General features: G+C 33.3%; 1 protein-coding gene across 2 annotated transcripts in view; it reads right to left on the reverse strand.

Moving 5' to 3' along the window:
• Nucleotides 1-514: 514 nt before the first annotated feature.
• Nucleotides 515-16,634, reverse strand: part of LOC147070207 (uncharacterized) — a 115,585-nt gene continuing 99,465 nt past the window's right edge. Inside the window, exons 12-17 of one of the 2 annotated variants that reach the window (XM_085949638.1) lie at nt 16,285-16,481; nt 11,444-11,509; nt 9,618-9,803; nt 3,417-3,537; nt 3,231-3,317; nt 515-2,217 (exon numbers count right to left, since the gene is read on the reverse strand). In XM_085949638.1, coding sequence (XP_085805764.1) covers nt 851-2,217; nt 3,231-3,317; nt 3,417-3,537; nt 9,618-9,803; nt 11,444-11,509; nt 16,285-16,481 — 2,024 coding nt within the window. In that variant the 3' untranslated portion in view covers nt 515-850. The remainder of the gene's footprint in view (nt 2,218-3,230; nt 3,318-3,416; nt 3,538-9,617; nt 9,804-11,443; nt 11,510-16,284; nt 16,482-16,634) is intronic. The other variant, XM_085949639.1, reaches the window with a different exon arrangement.

The following is a 16,634-nucleotide window of genomic DNA, read 5'->3' on the forward strand; positions in this document are numbered from 1 at the left end:
CATTCCCATTTTATGTTATGAATTTTATTGAAAATTTGGAATTATCCGTGTTCGTATTAACGAGGTTTTACTGTATTTGTATGAAGGCTCTTCCGTAATCCATAGGCCATGCATCATATAGTGCATATGTTAGAGACTTAATAACTCGCGGACCTAGTTAAGTCTACTATGCATCGTATAATATATATAATAATTTTTATTTCCCCACCGTTTAAAAACAACCACAAATCTATCCGCCTATTCATATACACAATCATTTTCCACAATAGGTCCTTGTTTAATATAAACATTGATTAAGTTACAAAATACTGTCTACCTACGAGGATAAAAAGTCCATATAACATTTAAAAACAATATCAGTTCACAGTAAAAGTATGTAGATCACCGATCATCGGATATTTGTGAATTAATGAATATAATATTAATAAATTTAATTGACAAATATTCTCGATCACAACTAACCTATAAACAATGGGAGACATAAAAATTATATCAGGGTATTTTTTTTTTTTTTGACAACTTGTACCAAACGATTTCAGTCTTGTGTAGGGCGCTATGCGGCCGGGAGAGCATATACTGCAACATAAAGTTCCGCCGAAGAAAGATTAAGCATGAGTCATCACTGGATTATAAGATGGTATTGAAATACTATGAATGCAGTTTTAAGATGAATGCAGGCGATAAAAGTTTGAAGTTTTCTACAAATATATTGGCAATTCGAAATGAACGACTTCTTCATATTATTATCAAGAAATATTTTCATTCATTCGGCTTTATCAGTGATGAGACTCATACAAAAGCTTTCGCCGGTGTAAGTAAGTTAACAATATTGCAAACGGATATAGTGGCACTAATTCACTTGTTTTTCAATGATAGAACTCTTAATGGGATCAGGGGCCACGTTATTCGAGTCGATCTTCCTCTCGAGCGTGGCGTAGGCGCTGCTGCCGATCCCCGAATCCTCGTCTCCGCTGTCCAGAAGAGTTCCTTCGCCTTTCACAGGCTCCAGCGAGACTTTCCTGGCGTTTTCTTCCATGCTCAATGGCACGACGGCTTTTTGCAATGTCGCCCCTTCAATATGAGTATTTTCATTATTACATTTCAGATCAACCGTAACTTTATCTGTAAGTATTTTCTCCGTCGAAATCGGTTCACTCGGCACAATTACGGTGTCTTTCGATTCCTTTTCATTATTTATTGATACATCTGTTATAATGCTGATGGATTCTTTTACGGCAGCATTGATTTGATCTTTTCCATCGGCAATGACGGGTTCAATTGCAGAAACGGTATCTTTTATTACATCACTAGAAGTTAAATCATTTGATGATGGTAAAACATTCACTGCTTTGTTAATTATAGGATTGATTAGATTCGGGAAAGGTTCCGGCACCGAAGTCACCGTGAACTTCCGCTGGTCTGCAAAGGTTTCTGTGAGTGACTTATGCAATTCGTGCAGATGCGGCGTCTCAACGTTTTTGAAATCAAATATTTTAATATCTTTATTTGCATTTTTGCCGGACGTAAGAATGTTGGGAGAGTTTCTGGCGAGAGGACTGGGAGGCAGATCCAGCTTGAGCTTGTCTCTAGTGTGACGGAGTCCTCCCAGGGTAGCAGAGGGTGGCGGCAGAGGGGAGGTGGATCCGGAGCTGTGGCTGCTCTGACCCGAAGCCGAAGGAGACGGCGTACTTGGGGTCAGAGAGCCGCTCGGTGACCCTCGTTCGGGAAGAATCAATGTACCGCAAAACTGTCTGACAGGTAACGAAGTACACTTATTAGCCGAAGAAATAGTTATTTCTTGCTCGGTTGGTAAAATAGGCTGTTTAACATCTTGGACGTCTACACTTCCTCCGTTTGGATTATATACGACAGTCGTTGATGAAGTTGGCTCCTCTCCCAAGAATTGGTGCTTAAATTCGTAATCTAACAGTGATGCGGGAGTTACGTCTTCGGTGCCGGAATCTGGCGTGATAAAATCTGAAGGTCGGTGGAGTTGGGTCTGGGTGTGGTCGACAGCCGGTGTGGGTCCGTTAAGACCCAACGCATTTTGCAGCGCTTCGAAATTATCCATATTGTCATCCGCACTTTGGTGCGGGTTGTCCAGGAGGGAGAGATGTTGTCCAGGGAAGAATTGACTGGACGTGCTTAGGAGGCTGAAGTTCTCGAAGGGGCGTGTTGATGACGAAATAAAGAAGTCATCGTCCGACACTGGATTGTCTGAAATAATTTCAAATTTATTAAAATGTTTATGACACATTATCTAAGTACATACATTATCAAAGATGGCAATTAAATTAACACATAAAATAGTAACAAAAACAAAATAAGAAGAAAAGATAAGTAAACATAATTATTAGATAGGTATTCGAATTTTTTCATTAATATTCCCAAATTAGGCTTAATATTGATTACAATAAGTAAAATAGAATAGGGAATTTGTTGACTAAGGACTTGATGCATAGAATGTTGACTTTATTCAAAACTAACTAACATGACTAACATCAAAATGTTGCCATTTTTTAAATTGCGATTTTCTATAAATTAAAGTATGCAAAATGCACACTATAATAAATGAATAACCATAAATGATAGTTAATAATATAAACTTCAAATGATTTAATCGTTACTTTATCAGTGTTACCAGCGGATAAGGTATTCCTCGCATTATTTTTATTTATTATTGAAATGACAACACTCTATCCGTGTTAATTAATATTATTCAAAAATTCTCCATCAATCAATCAATTAAATGGTTGCATATTATTCATTCCATTTCGGTTGGTGTTTGCATAGACAATTGGTACTCAACACAATTATGTTTGTCTGAAACTTAAAAATTATTTCTGTTCACAAAACGTAGCTATTTGAAATCGACTTTGCCATTTTGGTTTCAATATTTTGCCATTAGTTTAGTTACCTATTTTCCAAAAATCGGATGATTAATGCATAAGTTGACTTATTTAAATAAGTTCCACGAAGCATAAGACTTACAAACCGGTATGATTGGTGGAAAGCTGGATGGTAATTAAGAATGAGAAGGTATAGGTGAAATTGTGTGTTAAATAAATAAATCTGACACTCTGATGAATTAGTTTAAATTTCCTGGCAGGAAAGACTTCAAAATAATGGAGATCGACCCTAAATACTAATGGTAATTATTTTTTTCCTGACGGCAAGTTGGAAAACGGGATAACGAAATGTTAAAAAATAATAAACGTAAAATAAAATACCTATTGTATAGATGAAGTTGCGATCATCGTGATGGGAACCGAGGTGATTGTCGAAATTCAAGTCTTGCAATCCAAAAGTTTGCCAGTCTGCGAGTTAAAAACAAAATAATAAATAATAAAAGGAAAAAAAAACAATTATAAATAAAAAACAATCAATCTATAATCCATTCAAGTTGATATTTTTACCTGAATAGGGAGAATAGTCAGGTAATTGCGGCGAATCGGCTTCGTTGTCAGAAATTTCTCGGGGATACTCGTACACGCAGTGATACTTCTGCTTTTTGAAGACCACTCTCTTCCTGCCCTCCTGTTAAAACAAATATATAATTGAAAAATGATTGAACACTTCCGTATCGACATTCCACCGAGGTTTCGCCTGTCGGCATCTTCAGGCTTCCTATATGACAATGGTATATATACAACTGACAAAAACAAAGACACATGAATATATTATACTACTGAAATGGTTATCATTAATTCTATAAATATAGTAAATTTGATTCATTGTGCGCAACCCTTACAACAATAATAATATGTTCTTTTACAAAACTGGATCATTTGAAATCATACCTTCTTAATTCCGTGTGCGAAAGGAGAAGGGAGATAAGTCAATCAACAAAGATGCCATTGTCGATAAAGCCATGTATTCACTAGGTGACAAATGGAGCAACATGTCGCGGGACATGACGCTCAACATCTACATCGATGTCTCGGGAACAACATCGCAGAACATTTTACTTGTACACACCAGCACCATTAGTTGTCGCAGAAATGTCACCCGAGAAGATTGTGTTGGTCAGTCCTGCGTACATATTTATTCTAACAAGTATTTTATTGAAACGTCAGAAACAAAGAAAAGGTGGTGAGTGCGCGGAACTACTTACTTCAAAGAGAAAGAAAAGTGGATATTCGAGTAGATGTTGCGCACTCGTCTACACTCGCCAACATCTGATGCGGGAGACGTTCGCCCCGTGCGCTTACTTGAGAAGACAGCATGTAACATGTCCCGAGTCACGTAGAAATGCCACACTATGTTGTGTGCAATGTTGGACAACACGTACACTCTATGTTGTGCGTCGTGTTGAAGGACATTTTGTCCCCTAGTGAATACGAGGCTTAAACGTTATCGTAAGTGTCTCGTAACCAAATGTAAATTCTATTATAACAAGTAACAAAAAATCTACAAGTTCGATGAAAATTGAAAGTGTTAGTTTCAACACTGACAACCTCCATATTCCGCCATTTTGAGATAATTGCAAAAAACCGTCAAACAAAATTAGGACAAGTGTTAGTAAACAATTAGAAAAAGTGAATAGCTTAATATAATGTCCTTAACGACATAATTAATAAAAAATCATATTGAAAGTTAGTAGTAGAATATAAAAAATGGCGGCTGATGAATATAAACAACTTTGCAAAAGTATTTACAGTTGTTTTTATTTAATAAAACGCAATTTTTTTTGTAGTACTTATTCCACTTTTAATCAAGAGATTAGGACCGGTTTCGTCTGCCTCAGAGGGACATTTTCAACTCACAACTTCACACTCAACAGTTGAAAATGTCCCTCTGAGGCGGACGAAATCTGTCCTAATCTCTTGATTAAAAGTGGAATAAGCACTACAAAAAAAATGTGTTTTATTAAATAAAAACAACAATACAATGCAGTTCCACCATGAATTGACAGTTAACAAAATAAAAGAAAATAAAAGTATTTACAGAATCGCAATCAAGAAAAATATTTAAAAAAAAATGTAGGTTGCCGACTTTGAAACCAATCGCTTTAATTATTGGTGTCATTTTTGCGTTATAAATTTGTTTTTGTCACTTTTTTCCTACAATATAAAAAACACACTAACTGAAGGAATGAAATATGAATATGTAGTTGAATGAGTTTTTTAAGAAGTAGATATACTTGTACATGCGTAATTATTAAAAACTACAGCTGACACATAAAATTTTGACTTACAAAGAACATAGACCCACATTTTGAAATCATGTTATCTAAAAGAAACTCACTTTTATAGTAATCCAGTGTCCACTACAAATGACTACAGTATAACAACATCCAATAATAATTATTAATAGAATAATATGAACTAAATTTAAAGAAGGTATCTAAATTCACAATGCGTGCATTTGGGATTATTTTGGCTTAAATGGACTTTGGATAATATACAAAATCCTATACAAATTAAGGTTACAGTAATTTGATGTGTGTGTAAATCGCATGCATGCAACGTAATCTAAAATTGGGAGATAAGATGTTTGTCACTATATCCGCTCTTTATGGACCTAGCGTATGAATGAATCGTTGCAATGTGAAGATATCTAAACACTCTCACGAGGGTTGCTCAAGTGATTAAATGAGAATGAGGTAAAACTTTTTTTACGTTAAATGCTTGGTAGCCAGTGTGAATTTTGTGAGAAGTTTACTAGACATACCTCAACGTACACAAAAACCAGATGCTCCCACACATGTTAGTAATGTAATGTTTGCCTATTATTATCTCGGAAAGTAAATTGATGGCATTTTTTTTTACATTTCATGCGATTTGAACCTGCGGACTGTGGCTTTTTGGCAGACACGACAGCATGTGTATGTATACTTTTACTCCCGAAGCTGTTATAGCCACAAATTAAATAATATTCTTTCCATTTTCCTGCAGGATATAATTTAAATAGCGTACATCAAAATGAAAGCGTAGTAGCGTACAGGTAACCCTCATTCATTGCGATTGATTTTTAAAAATATTTTTTTTGTCCCGCCTTTATTTTGACATGTGCCACATACCAGGAATCATCATAATGAATGGAATCACGCGCGTACGAAAAGATCATTTAACATTCATTAATTATATGACACCAATAAGAGCAGACAGGCCAAAGGAGTATAAACTATGTAGATTGTTTTTTGGAACACTTAACCCTGGACATTCCTTAAACGTTGTAGATAATCTACTTATACAATATTGAAGCCTTATTATCCTTTATATTTATTTTAAACATTTATGACTGCATTAAGTATTTATATCACATAAAATAGAATTCTTTTAAACCTCTCGATCTAATGTTTTAGAATATAGTCATATTTCAGAACATCCATGTGCAGTGGTGTTAAGATTTTTTAGGTTTATTAATTTTTAAACGCATTTATAAAACCATTAGTAAAATTCATTACTATTTAAATAACGTGGGGCATGTGGGGCCGTTAAGTATATTAGTTTTAGATGTATAACATTTTTGTTAAATTTATTAATAGTGTTTTCATATTTTAAATTGTTTTGTTTTACAAATCCCCCATTGATGGTGAAATTTCAATTATTGCGACAGTGTTCAAAATACATCACCGCGATCGCCTTACCGTGGGCTACCTATACATCGCATTTTCGGCAATAATTAACAATGAATTTCTAAAAGCGCTTTTTTTGCATGCATCTAAAAAACCATCCATAGGTTGATTATCACAATTTTATCTTGACCATCGTTACTGCGATGGTTTGATTGGCAGCACTTGTGATACAGTAATACGTAGTAACTTCGTTATTTCAGCGATACAAGACAATATAGAGCAGTTTAGATATTATTTAAAATGTAGTGCGTCGAACTCACGCTACTCGAGGAATCCTCTTCCTATGGAATGGCAGCACATTGAGATAAAATGGAAAAATGTAATCAAAATTTCACAAAATACACACATACTTCCATGGTTCAGCCGATAAGAGTTTTGATATGACCCAACGCCACCGATAAAATAAAAAAAAATGTTAACTTTCTATTTTTACTCTCATGAAACAATAACTTCTATTGTGGGACTATCTCCTCAACACATTGAATCCGAATGTGTATTTTGATATAATAAAGCAACATTATGAATGCCCAACTTTTCAAGTCTTATGTGTTACACAGTTAGTAAACGAATGAGAACCTTGCTCCAAGAATGTGTCGTAAAATACAGATAACCTTCGTTAATCGCGTCCTTGGTGAGTGCGAATTCATTACTTCGAAATCAATTGTTAATAATATTCTTTTTGTCTCGCATTTATTTTGACATGTGCCACATCTCAGAAATCATTGTAATGAGTGATATCACCTACGTACAGTGATTAACAAATGTTAAATAATAAATGCAGACAGACCAGGCACGGTAAACTATATAGATTCTTTTTTGCAACGCGGATTAAAATGAATGTTATTTTACTCTTTTATGCATGACGTTTATTTTGTTTGGTTTATTAATAAAGTGTATTCATATTTTAAATTGTTTTGTTAATCAAACCTCTCGTTGATCGCAGAAATTTCACTTATCGCGACCGTGTCCAAAACGTATTTTGCCTGTGATTCAAGTATTTATTATATAGTTATTAAGTATTTTGAAAACCATGTGACATTGGACTCCCAAATTTTCAGCATTAAGAGAACGTGAATACATATTTAAATCTGCATACTTGACTAAAAAATGATAAAAATGTGACTTCCGCACTTTGAGCTCTAAGGTACAGACATTGTTACACCATTTATAATACAACGCAAAAACTAAATACATTAAGAATCGTATGTAGTGATTCGTACTCACAAACCATGGAACAAGTAGAGAATAACTGACTCATATTATGGTATACATGGACATACATTAACGCATTCGCTGCTGACTATATAATTAGATTTTAATTGCCCCCTTTAAAATGCACGTTAATTACATCGATCGGCCGCCTGGTCATTACGCGCCGTGTGCGTCTTCCGCGTCCAAAGTATTAATAATGCCTATTGGGTGGACAATAACTGTCTTCAATCAAGTCACTTTGGATATTGACATATTCCACTTGTGTGAGATTTATTTTAGGTGGACATGGTTTTATCAATTCTTAAATATTCAGTGTAGTACTAAGTGTACTTATTTCTATGATATTTTCCATGTCATGTCTAATTTGAATATGAACAAAATATGGAGTGATGAGTCATATCAAATCTTTCATTGATTGGCAAACATTCGTACACAACGCTACGGTAATAATTTAAATACAAAACTTGGGCGGGGTATAAAATAATGCAAAAATGAGAATAAAATAATATGTACTTCTCTCTCATACATCACGACGTATGAAAAAGAAGAACCAAAGAGACACCATTATTATAATATCTTCTTGCACTTAAAAACAAATAGTAAATTTTGAATATTTCAGTAGTAAGTACCAAATCTCTAGCTGGAAAGGCTGTAAATAATAACATAGTCGCTGTGAAGTATTCAACTATGTTTTCCCTTTCAAAACACCTGTAATGTGATTGGGTCAGGTAAATAAGAAAAGGTGTTTATTTTTACTCGGCTTATTCTCAGAAAATACTTACAAAACGTAAGTAATTATCTATACAAACGCAAGTAACAACTAAGACACGCGTTTTTTGTTATTTACCAGGCCCGTTACAATCTAAATTACTAACACTGAGATTTTGGTAAATGCTAAACTATAAGCCAATGCAATTTCCGATTAGTTTACTTAAAAATATCAGCAGAGAACAAAACCTTTCCGTCTAGTCATGCCAATGTTTTGAAAAAAAATGAGTAAAAAATTTTGTTTTCTAGAATGAAACCGAAGTAACATCATCGCACCGCACCTTTAATAAAATGGAAGATGATGTATTTGTAACAAGATTTATATAGTTTTTACACATGGGGGATTGGGAGCAATGATGAAGGGTGGAAGTAGGCTGTGGAGATACGACATAAATAGTGCATGCTAACTTTGTCGATCATACTTATTTGTTTTCATTAAACTAAAAATACAAATTGCAGATGGTACAATGATAACATATAAGTATGTCTGAGAAAGTTTAGTTTGCACTATTTATGTTGGAACTCAAGCATACCTCCAGCGTTCGCCACAGACAGACAGCGTTCTTGGAAATTTGCTTATTCTACTATTTTTATGATCAAAATAAGAAATCGATTGAGGAATGAGAGACGGGTAATATATTATTATTAAAAATCAGCACAACTTCCACTTCATTAAAAAAAAATGATGAAAGACTTAAGACAGTTTCATTCTAGATATAATGTAGGAAATATGATGTTCATGCATGAAAATGACGGTGAATTTTAAGAGATAATTATTTTATGACGTATGTATTTAAATTATATCTATTATATTTAGGCAAATTACAAATAAAATCAAAAGAAATAAAGTTTCGAGATTTTGCTCTCGATTGTCAGATTCGGTATTTTGTGCCTTTTAGTGATTGTGGCTAGCTTTCTGAATCCATTGGCATATTTAATTCAAAACTGCCATTTCTGCTGATGGTCACTTTCGCCTGAACTGTGATGATGTAATCAAGCGTTAATAAGTCGCCGTCGGCATATTTTTTACGTCATTAAAAGATTGAACCCCACTTACGCTCTGGCTGGTGTCTGCACTCTTGAGAGCGCTCTTGGAAGGCATGGCGAGGTAGTCCCAGCTGGACGGCACGAATTCCACTTCCTCGTCGTCCCCGGAGCCGCCGCCTGACTCCGCAGACGGTGATGCCATCTCCTCGGGTATCGTACCGAAATCCAGACTGTTCGATTGACGAACCTGCTTCTGCTGATTTGTGTACAAAATCGAGATTAGGTTTCAGCCAGTCACATCTATATATGTTAAAGAAACTCTTTTTTTCTGTACAGAGGTAGATATTCAATAATACTATCATATTCAATAACAATCTCATCTTTGAGCAAAATTGGATTTAGGATTCTGTCTTTGATACCAGATAACTCTAGTTAGCTCCTATCTTAATAGAGAAGACGTTCCTTCAGCACGTCTAACCAGAAGCAAAATAGTCTACAAATTGATTCGAAACCGCCCATGAAATTTTACAAACTAAGATACATAGTAAAGTCTTTGGTGAAGTAATACAGTGAACATAATGACAATATTATTATGGATTATCATTGAAGAGAGAGGGTCACATTTTATATTATAGATAAGACTGATGACAGATATCATAATAACATATGGATAAATAAAAATAATACATATTATCTTTTTACATAAAAAAAGAAAACATGACAGTTATATACAAAACTCACCACTGCACCCAAGCACCACAAAAGCGGGAATAAATATTCCATAATAAAACTGATTGTATAATATAATTTATTTATAATTGTAGGAAAATAATATAAATGACAAAATAAACTAAGGGTTTGAATCATTTCAATACAGAATTATGAAAATTTAATACTATGTCTGAGGGTACTATGTACCAAAATGGAAAATGAATTTATATTCTAGTCAACAACGGTTGTGTACTTTAGAAAAAAGATCCATTTCACAGTGAAATTTGTTTCATTCTAAGAGATCACCTACAGTACATTAATCGCGATGTCATCATCAGGGGAGCTATTTTCTTAAACACTTGCCTTTAATTAACTTAGAAAGTAGGTTAACTTAAAAATACAGTACATTGTATTTTTATGCTAGTGGTCACACCATTCGCCATACTGTGCCATCGTCCCACCACACTGATATTCTTCAGGGTTATTGCTATTTTCGTTATTATTTAATTTTTAGGCTTTATCACTACATAGCAATGCTAAATGGCAAAAAACAAGTCACTAAAACTGATCTTACGGAACAGTACAAAACTGCTCAACTTACAATATTATGTTAGTCGACAATGATACAATGCGAAAATAGACAACCCTCATCAATGGACTGTGATGTATACAGTGAAACCCCGGTTTTACATTTTTCAAGGGACTGACTAAAAAATGTAAATAAAGGAAAAAAAATTTTTTTTTAAAATCACAAATTGGTTTGGAGCATATTACGTACACATGTTCTTTTACCTTTTCGAAAATGTTCTTTTTCTTTTGAACTGATATGTATTCTTTATCTTTGCTGAAACATTATTTAAACGTAACCTTGGTCTTGGAAACTCCAGTCATAACATCTATAAATAGAATGCACACTTGCATATGGAATTCATTTCAATGATAACATCCATTGAATTATTGATTTTTAATTTCAATGCTGATTGAACTTTGAATATTTTTATTGTGAATTCTGGGCACACAATACATCAGGATTCTACTGTATATGACGGATCAATGGTTTACATTTCGTTGCGTAACTTATACCGTTATTATAATCATGACCTATTGAATCGATAGCAAACATTTTTTTTTCTGATTGCAAGTAGTGGAGCTCCCCGTAAGTAGCTATGTTATATGTGGACTTACCGGTGTGGAAGGCGATAGGAAGTGCGAAAGGGAGGTCTCTGTGAGAGGCTCTTCTCTGTCTCCCTCCTGCAATGAATAGCAATACCACCCCACAACCAGACAAAGCACGTATTAAATATCAAGACAACATTGCACAAGCGTAATATGTAAGAGAAAAATAAAACAATTAAAATAGACATGCAAAATTAACAAAAATAAATACAGTTATTATGAATGTATAATATAATATATTATTTATATAACAAATACAGAAGAATAAATAAAGTTTTCCACATAATTGTATGATGGAAGCTTCAAAACATGGATGTATTATAATTTTATTGGTGAAATGGATATTGGAATATCATTACGGGGATACTATTATTTGTAGATAGAATCGCTATTTTAATAATATATAAAAGGCATATCCAACACATCGATCCCATAATAAGTATTAACTCATAAAAATATAGTTTCAGTAGTAATGTATGATTTAATTGAGATATGGAAAGTGAAGCATTAACCATTCCCATTTATTTTTTTAACCAGCTTATGCAAAAGTCATTTTAAAATTAACGATGAGGAAGCTCACATGACCTCGTCGTATTGCTTGATTTGAAATGCATCACTCATGGCATGCCACAGAAGTGAGAGAAAGAGAGGATGTAAATCCCTACGCTTTATTTAAAGTGAGCCATAGTTTCCGCTTACCACTGGGCAATAGGCTCTTTCTCTCGGCACAGTGGGAGAATATTTTAACGATTGCGAGTGGCCAGTAAAGATCAAAACTTAGAATTTTCACGTGAAAGAAAATCTGTATTGTCGTTAAATTTGTGATGCCCAGTGTCCCCCGCCAAATACAATGCATTTGTTCAAGTTAAACAATAACAATGGGGCAGTTGGGTAGAACATTGCTAATTTTGATACTGGATGTTAGATCACATCCTACTTGAAGTTGGACATGCCCAATATATAATTTTAGATAGCTATTACGTATTTCAATTGCCAAAACGTATTTTTAACAGTTTTTAGACATTGCGGCTACGTACAAAGTAAATGCAATTTGGTGCTTCAATTAGAAATCTGTTCACCAGGGTTGGTTACAGGCATTGACTTACTAATGGACACGGCATGTGAAAAATAAAAGGACCCTTGTAAATGACGCTCATACACATCTGGGTTTGGTCACATAAATTTCATTCTTTCATAAACATGTAAATGCAAATTTGCAGTGTTTGAAAAGTACCAACTGTACCAACGTCGCAATATGAGTGATTAATGCAAATCAGTTTTCATGTCTTTACAGTATTGTTATCTAATCTGTAGAATGTAGTTAAAAAATTAACTCTATCGACATTGTAATAACGGTGATTTTATTAAAAAATTTAATTAAAAATCAAACTATATTATGTATATTGATGATTTTTAATAAGATAGGAGAGAAATTTGAATTACATTATAATAAGTTGATAAATTCCAAGCGAAAGCACCAAACTGTATTAAGTATTTTTTTTAAATGTCCAATAATATATTACATTATACGTTCATTAAAACCGACTGCTAATGTTATTGACTGCACAAAAAGATCAGCAATAACGCTTAGAAATAGAAGACTTTGTCATACTTATTTCAATAAATAATCAATGTTTTGAAATGAGGTAAGATAACAATATGTATTAAAGATCAATTCATTCAGAGTAGCCCGCAAACCTCTTGCATTGTTTGTTTGTAAAATGTTGTTTAATCACGGAACACATAACTCCTAAACGGAGGATATCGACCTCCACAGAAAGGAGATAAAGTTAACAAACACCCTTTTTTTTGGGAATGGTTCATAGACATTCGCTCAACCTATTGACATGGCCCCGCTCTACCAAGAATACCACCGTTGGTTGTGATGTTATTATGGTACTTTAAACAAGATTACCAATTAAAACTAATCAATTGATTAAATAATTATTAATTAAAATTAATCAATTGATTAAATAATTACCAATTAAGAATAATTAATTAATTAATGTTAAATTTATTGAAACCCTTCTGCATACAGACAATGCAAGAAATTCATGTAACTCCTATACCAAGAACAGAAATAATATTAGAGGTGTGTTTTGATTTGAAACTCATGAACAAAATGGAGGAATTAAACTCTATAGAAATTAATCATTATCTTCTACGGTTAGAAAAATATAGAAAATAAACAATCAGAACGAAACATAAAGAATATTATTTATCGCACACATTCTTTTAGTGATTATTTTAATCAAGAGATTCATAATTTAAAAAAAAAATAGATTATTAATCCGGTGTTAATAAGAAATAAATAGATTCGAACAATCATTTTTGTTACATCAATAAAAGTCGTGAAGTCTCCAAGAATTTTTGAACACCTATTTACTGTAGGTAAGTGTTGCCATATTTAAAATAAATAATATCCCACAGTAAGCTGAGATGACTTAATAGAATAATATAACAACGCGTACATAAAATAAAGACTTTAGAAAGCTTTAATTAATTTCTAAGTGGCATTATATAAATTATTATTGCTAATATAAATATTTACATTAGAATGTGTAGAGGTGATGACAATAAATAGTATGTGGTACATTCAGGCACGGGTGACATATATATGTAAGTGTACGGAGGTTCGTAATTCAAATGAAGCATTTTCAATTGCATTGAGGCACATTTGAGAATAATACTTCTCCCGTATAATCCTGTGTCCTGCTGAACATTTATGGATCTCGAAAATTAACTGAATCTTAAAAAAATGTTCTGGGGCCACAAAATATCAGACGTTCAAAATACAGTAAAACTACGTTAATTTCGACAGGACGGAAAATCAAAAAAAAAAATCGAATTACGGAATACAATTTTATAAAATTGTTAAACATAGCTAATTTTAAGCATAACAGATTTTATGAAATTTCGTGAAAATTTCGAATTAACGTGTTTGTATTAATGGGGTTTTACTGTACACCTTTATTTCCAAAAGTGGAGGTGAATGATTTCTACAACACGGTAATTCAGTATAACCAGAACAGTTGCTACCTTCTTGAATCATATTGAACCATATCAATTGAACCAAAACGGAATGAGTTTCGTTGAGTAGTTAATTTTTCTGTCAACAGTTGGAGCTCATGGTGTGTGTCAAAGTAATGAAGAAAAGTCGAGTGACAACTCTCATATCATAAAAAAAAAATGAGGGGAGCCGAACTGTCTATAAAATTTTTATTTAAAATAAAGTAAATTAGACTTTGGTTGTCAGACCTACATTAGATAACCAAAGAACATAGGTTTGCAAACCAAAGTCTAAATTTAATTAGGTAAACTAGAAAGATATTTTTTTGTACGAGAGAGCGCCATTCTCTTACCGCACTCAAGCATCAATCTCGAAACTGCTTCTATTGAACGAGGATCCAGTACACACCAATGATATTTACAATATCATGTAAAACAGCCTCTACCGATCATTGTCTACTGCTGTACAGCAAATTCCACTTTATAAAATGACAGTCATCACTAAATTATAATAAATGCAACATACTGTTATCATCTGTTTTCTTTCCTTACATGTCTTCAATCATTTCGGAATATGCTAAAAATGACACATTGATTTTATATAAGCATGGCTTTCAATGGCATCGTATTCTTTTCAAAAAACATGTTTTCTAATAAGTATGTAGATATTTCTCTGAGGTGTTTTCAAATTATGTATGTATAGAAATTTACTCTCGTGACACAGAAAAATGGTACATGAGTTATTAGTTTTACGTAGGGTCGTTATATCGAAAGAATCGATACTTGGTATGGATCAGTATCATATCAGAAGAAAAGTATTACAAGTGATACCAAAATATCAACAATTTTTAATTATTACAAAAATTGAAAAAAATAAGATATTTTTTTGAGAGCGCTAGATTTATCAACCAGGCCCTAAACTCTCATTGATTAAATCATGTTCGAAAAAATTTTGATAATATCAGCATGTCTCAGTGGCGAAGAGTGGAGGTAGGCTGTTGGGAACTGACATAAATAGTGCACACTAAGCTTTTGTCAGTCATACGTATTTGTTTTCTTTGAACAAAGACTTAAAACTAATTTGTAAATTGCAGATAGTGTTGGTTAGTTTTTAGAATTAAAACCTGCGTAAACCTAGCCATTATAGATAATAGTCAAAAAATATTCATCTATATTTTTTAAATTCCTAAAATTATGCCATTAAATAATACATAATTTTAGATATTTCATGGATAGAAGAATATTTTTAATCTAATATGGTTTGGTTTAGGCAAGGCTTAATGAACTTAAAAAAACTAACCAACACCATCTGTAATATTATGTATTCTTAATTCAACGAAAATAAACATGACTGAAAAGGTGAGCAGTATTTTTGTCGCATCGCCCATAGCATACCTAAACTATTATGGTTTGGTTAGGCAGGGTTTAATTGATTTTTAAAAACTAACCAACACTATCTGCATTTTGTAGTCTTAGTTCAATGAAAACAAATTTGTGACTGAAAGAGTTTAGCACGCACTATTTATGTCAGATCTTAACAGCTTACCTCCACCCTTCGCCACTGGTATTTCTTCTTCATTCAATTTTAAAGTAGACCGATCTTTTGATGTAATGGTATAATTAATAAAACTATACCATGTATATTCTAGTAATGTGCAAAAATTCACGATGGAGTTACATTTTATCAAATCAGTTAATTCAAAATAGCGTGTGCACGATACAAAAAAAAAAAAAAAAAAAAAAAAAACAATGTAAACCGACTATTTATCACGTATAGAAAACTGTTTTAGTTTTGATAATGGTATTCACAATATGTCAATAGATCAGATGGCAGATTGTACCTTCCAGACGAACTCTCCGCTGGACGAGTCATCGCTCTCCGACTCCCATTCCTTGAGACGCTCCGGCGGAACGAAGTTCATGTCTTCTAATTTTTTGAGGTGGACATTGGGCAGGCTCTGGAGAGAGTGAAACAAGTCGTCCGTTGATGAATTCGACTCGTTGAAAGATGTCGACATCATATCGTCGTTTGTAGGACCTGTGTTGTCACGAACGAGAAAAATCATTAGAATATGTTTGCACTGGGATAACTTACTTACTAAATTTTACTAATTACATATACTCAAGTATTAATTGGTAAGAGTTATTAGCCTTTGGTTCGCAATCAGAGATCAACATCTGTTGGCCACGT

The sequence above is a fragment of the Rhyacophila brunnea genome, unplaced genomic scaffold (genome assembly GCF_057557595.1).
Source record: "Rhyacophila brunnea isolate RB1 unplaced genomic scaffold, BYU_Rbru_1.0 scaffold_22, whole genome shotgun sequence".
NCBI lineage: Eukaryota > Metazoa > Arthropoda > Insecta > Trichoptera > Rhyacophilidae > Rhyacophila > Rhyacophila brunnea.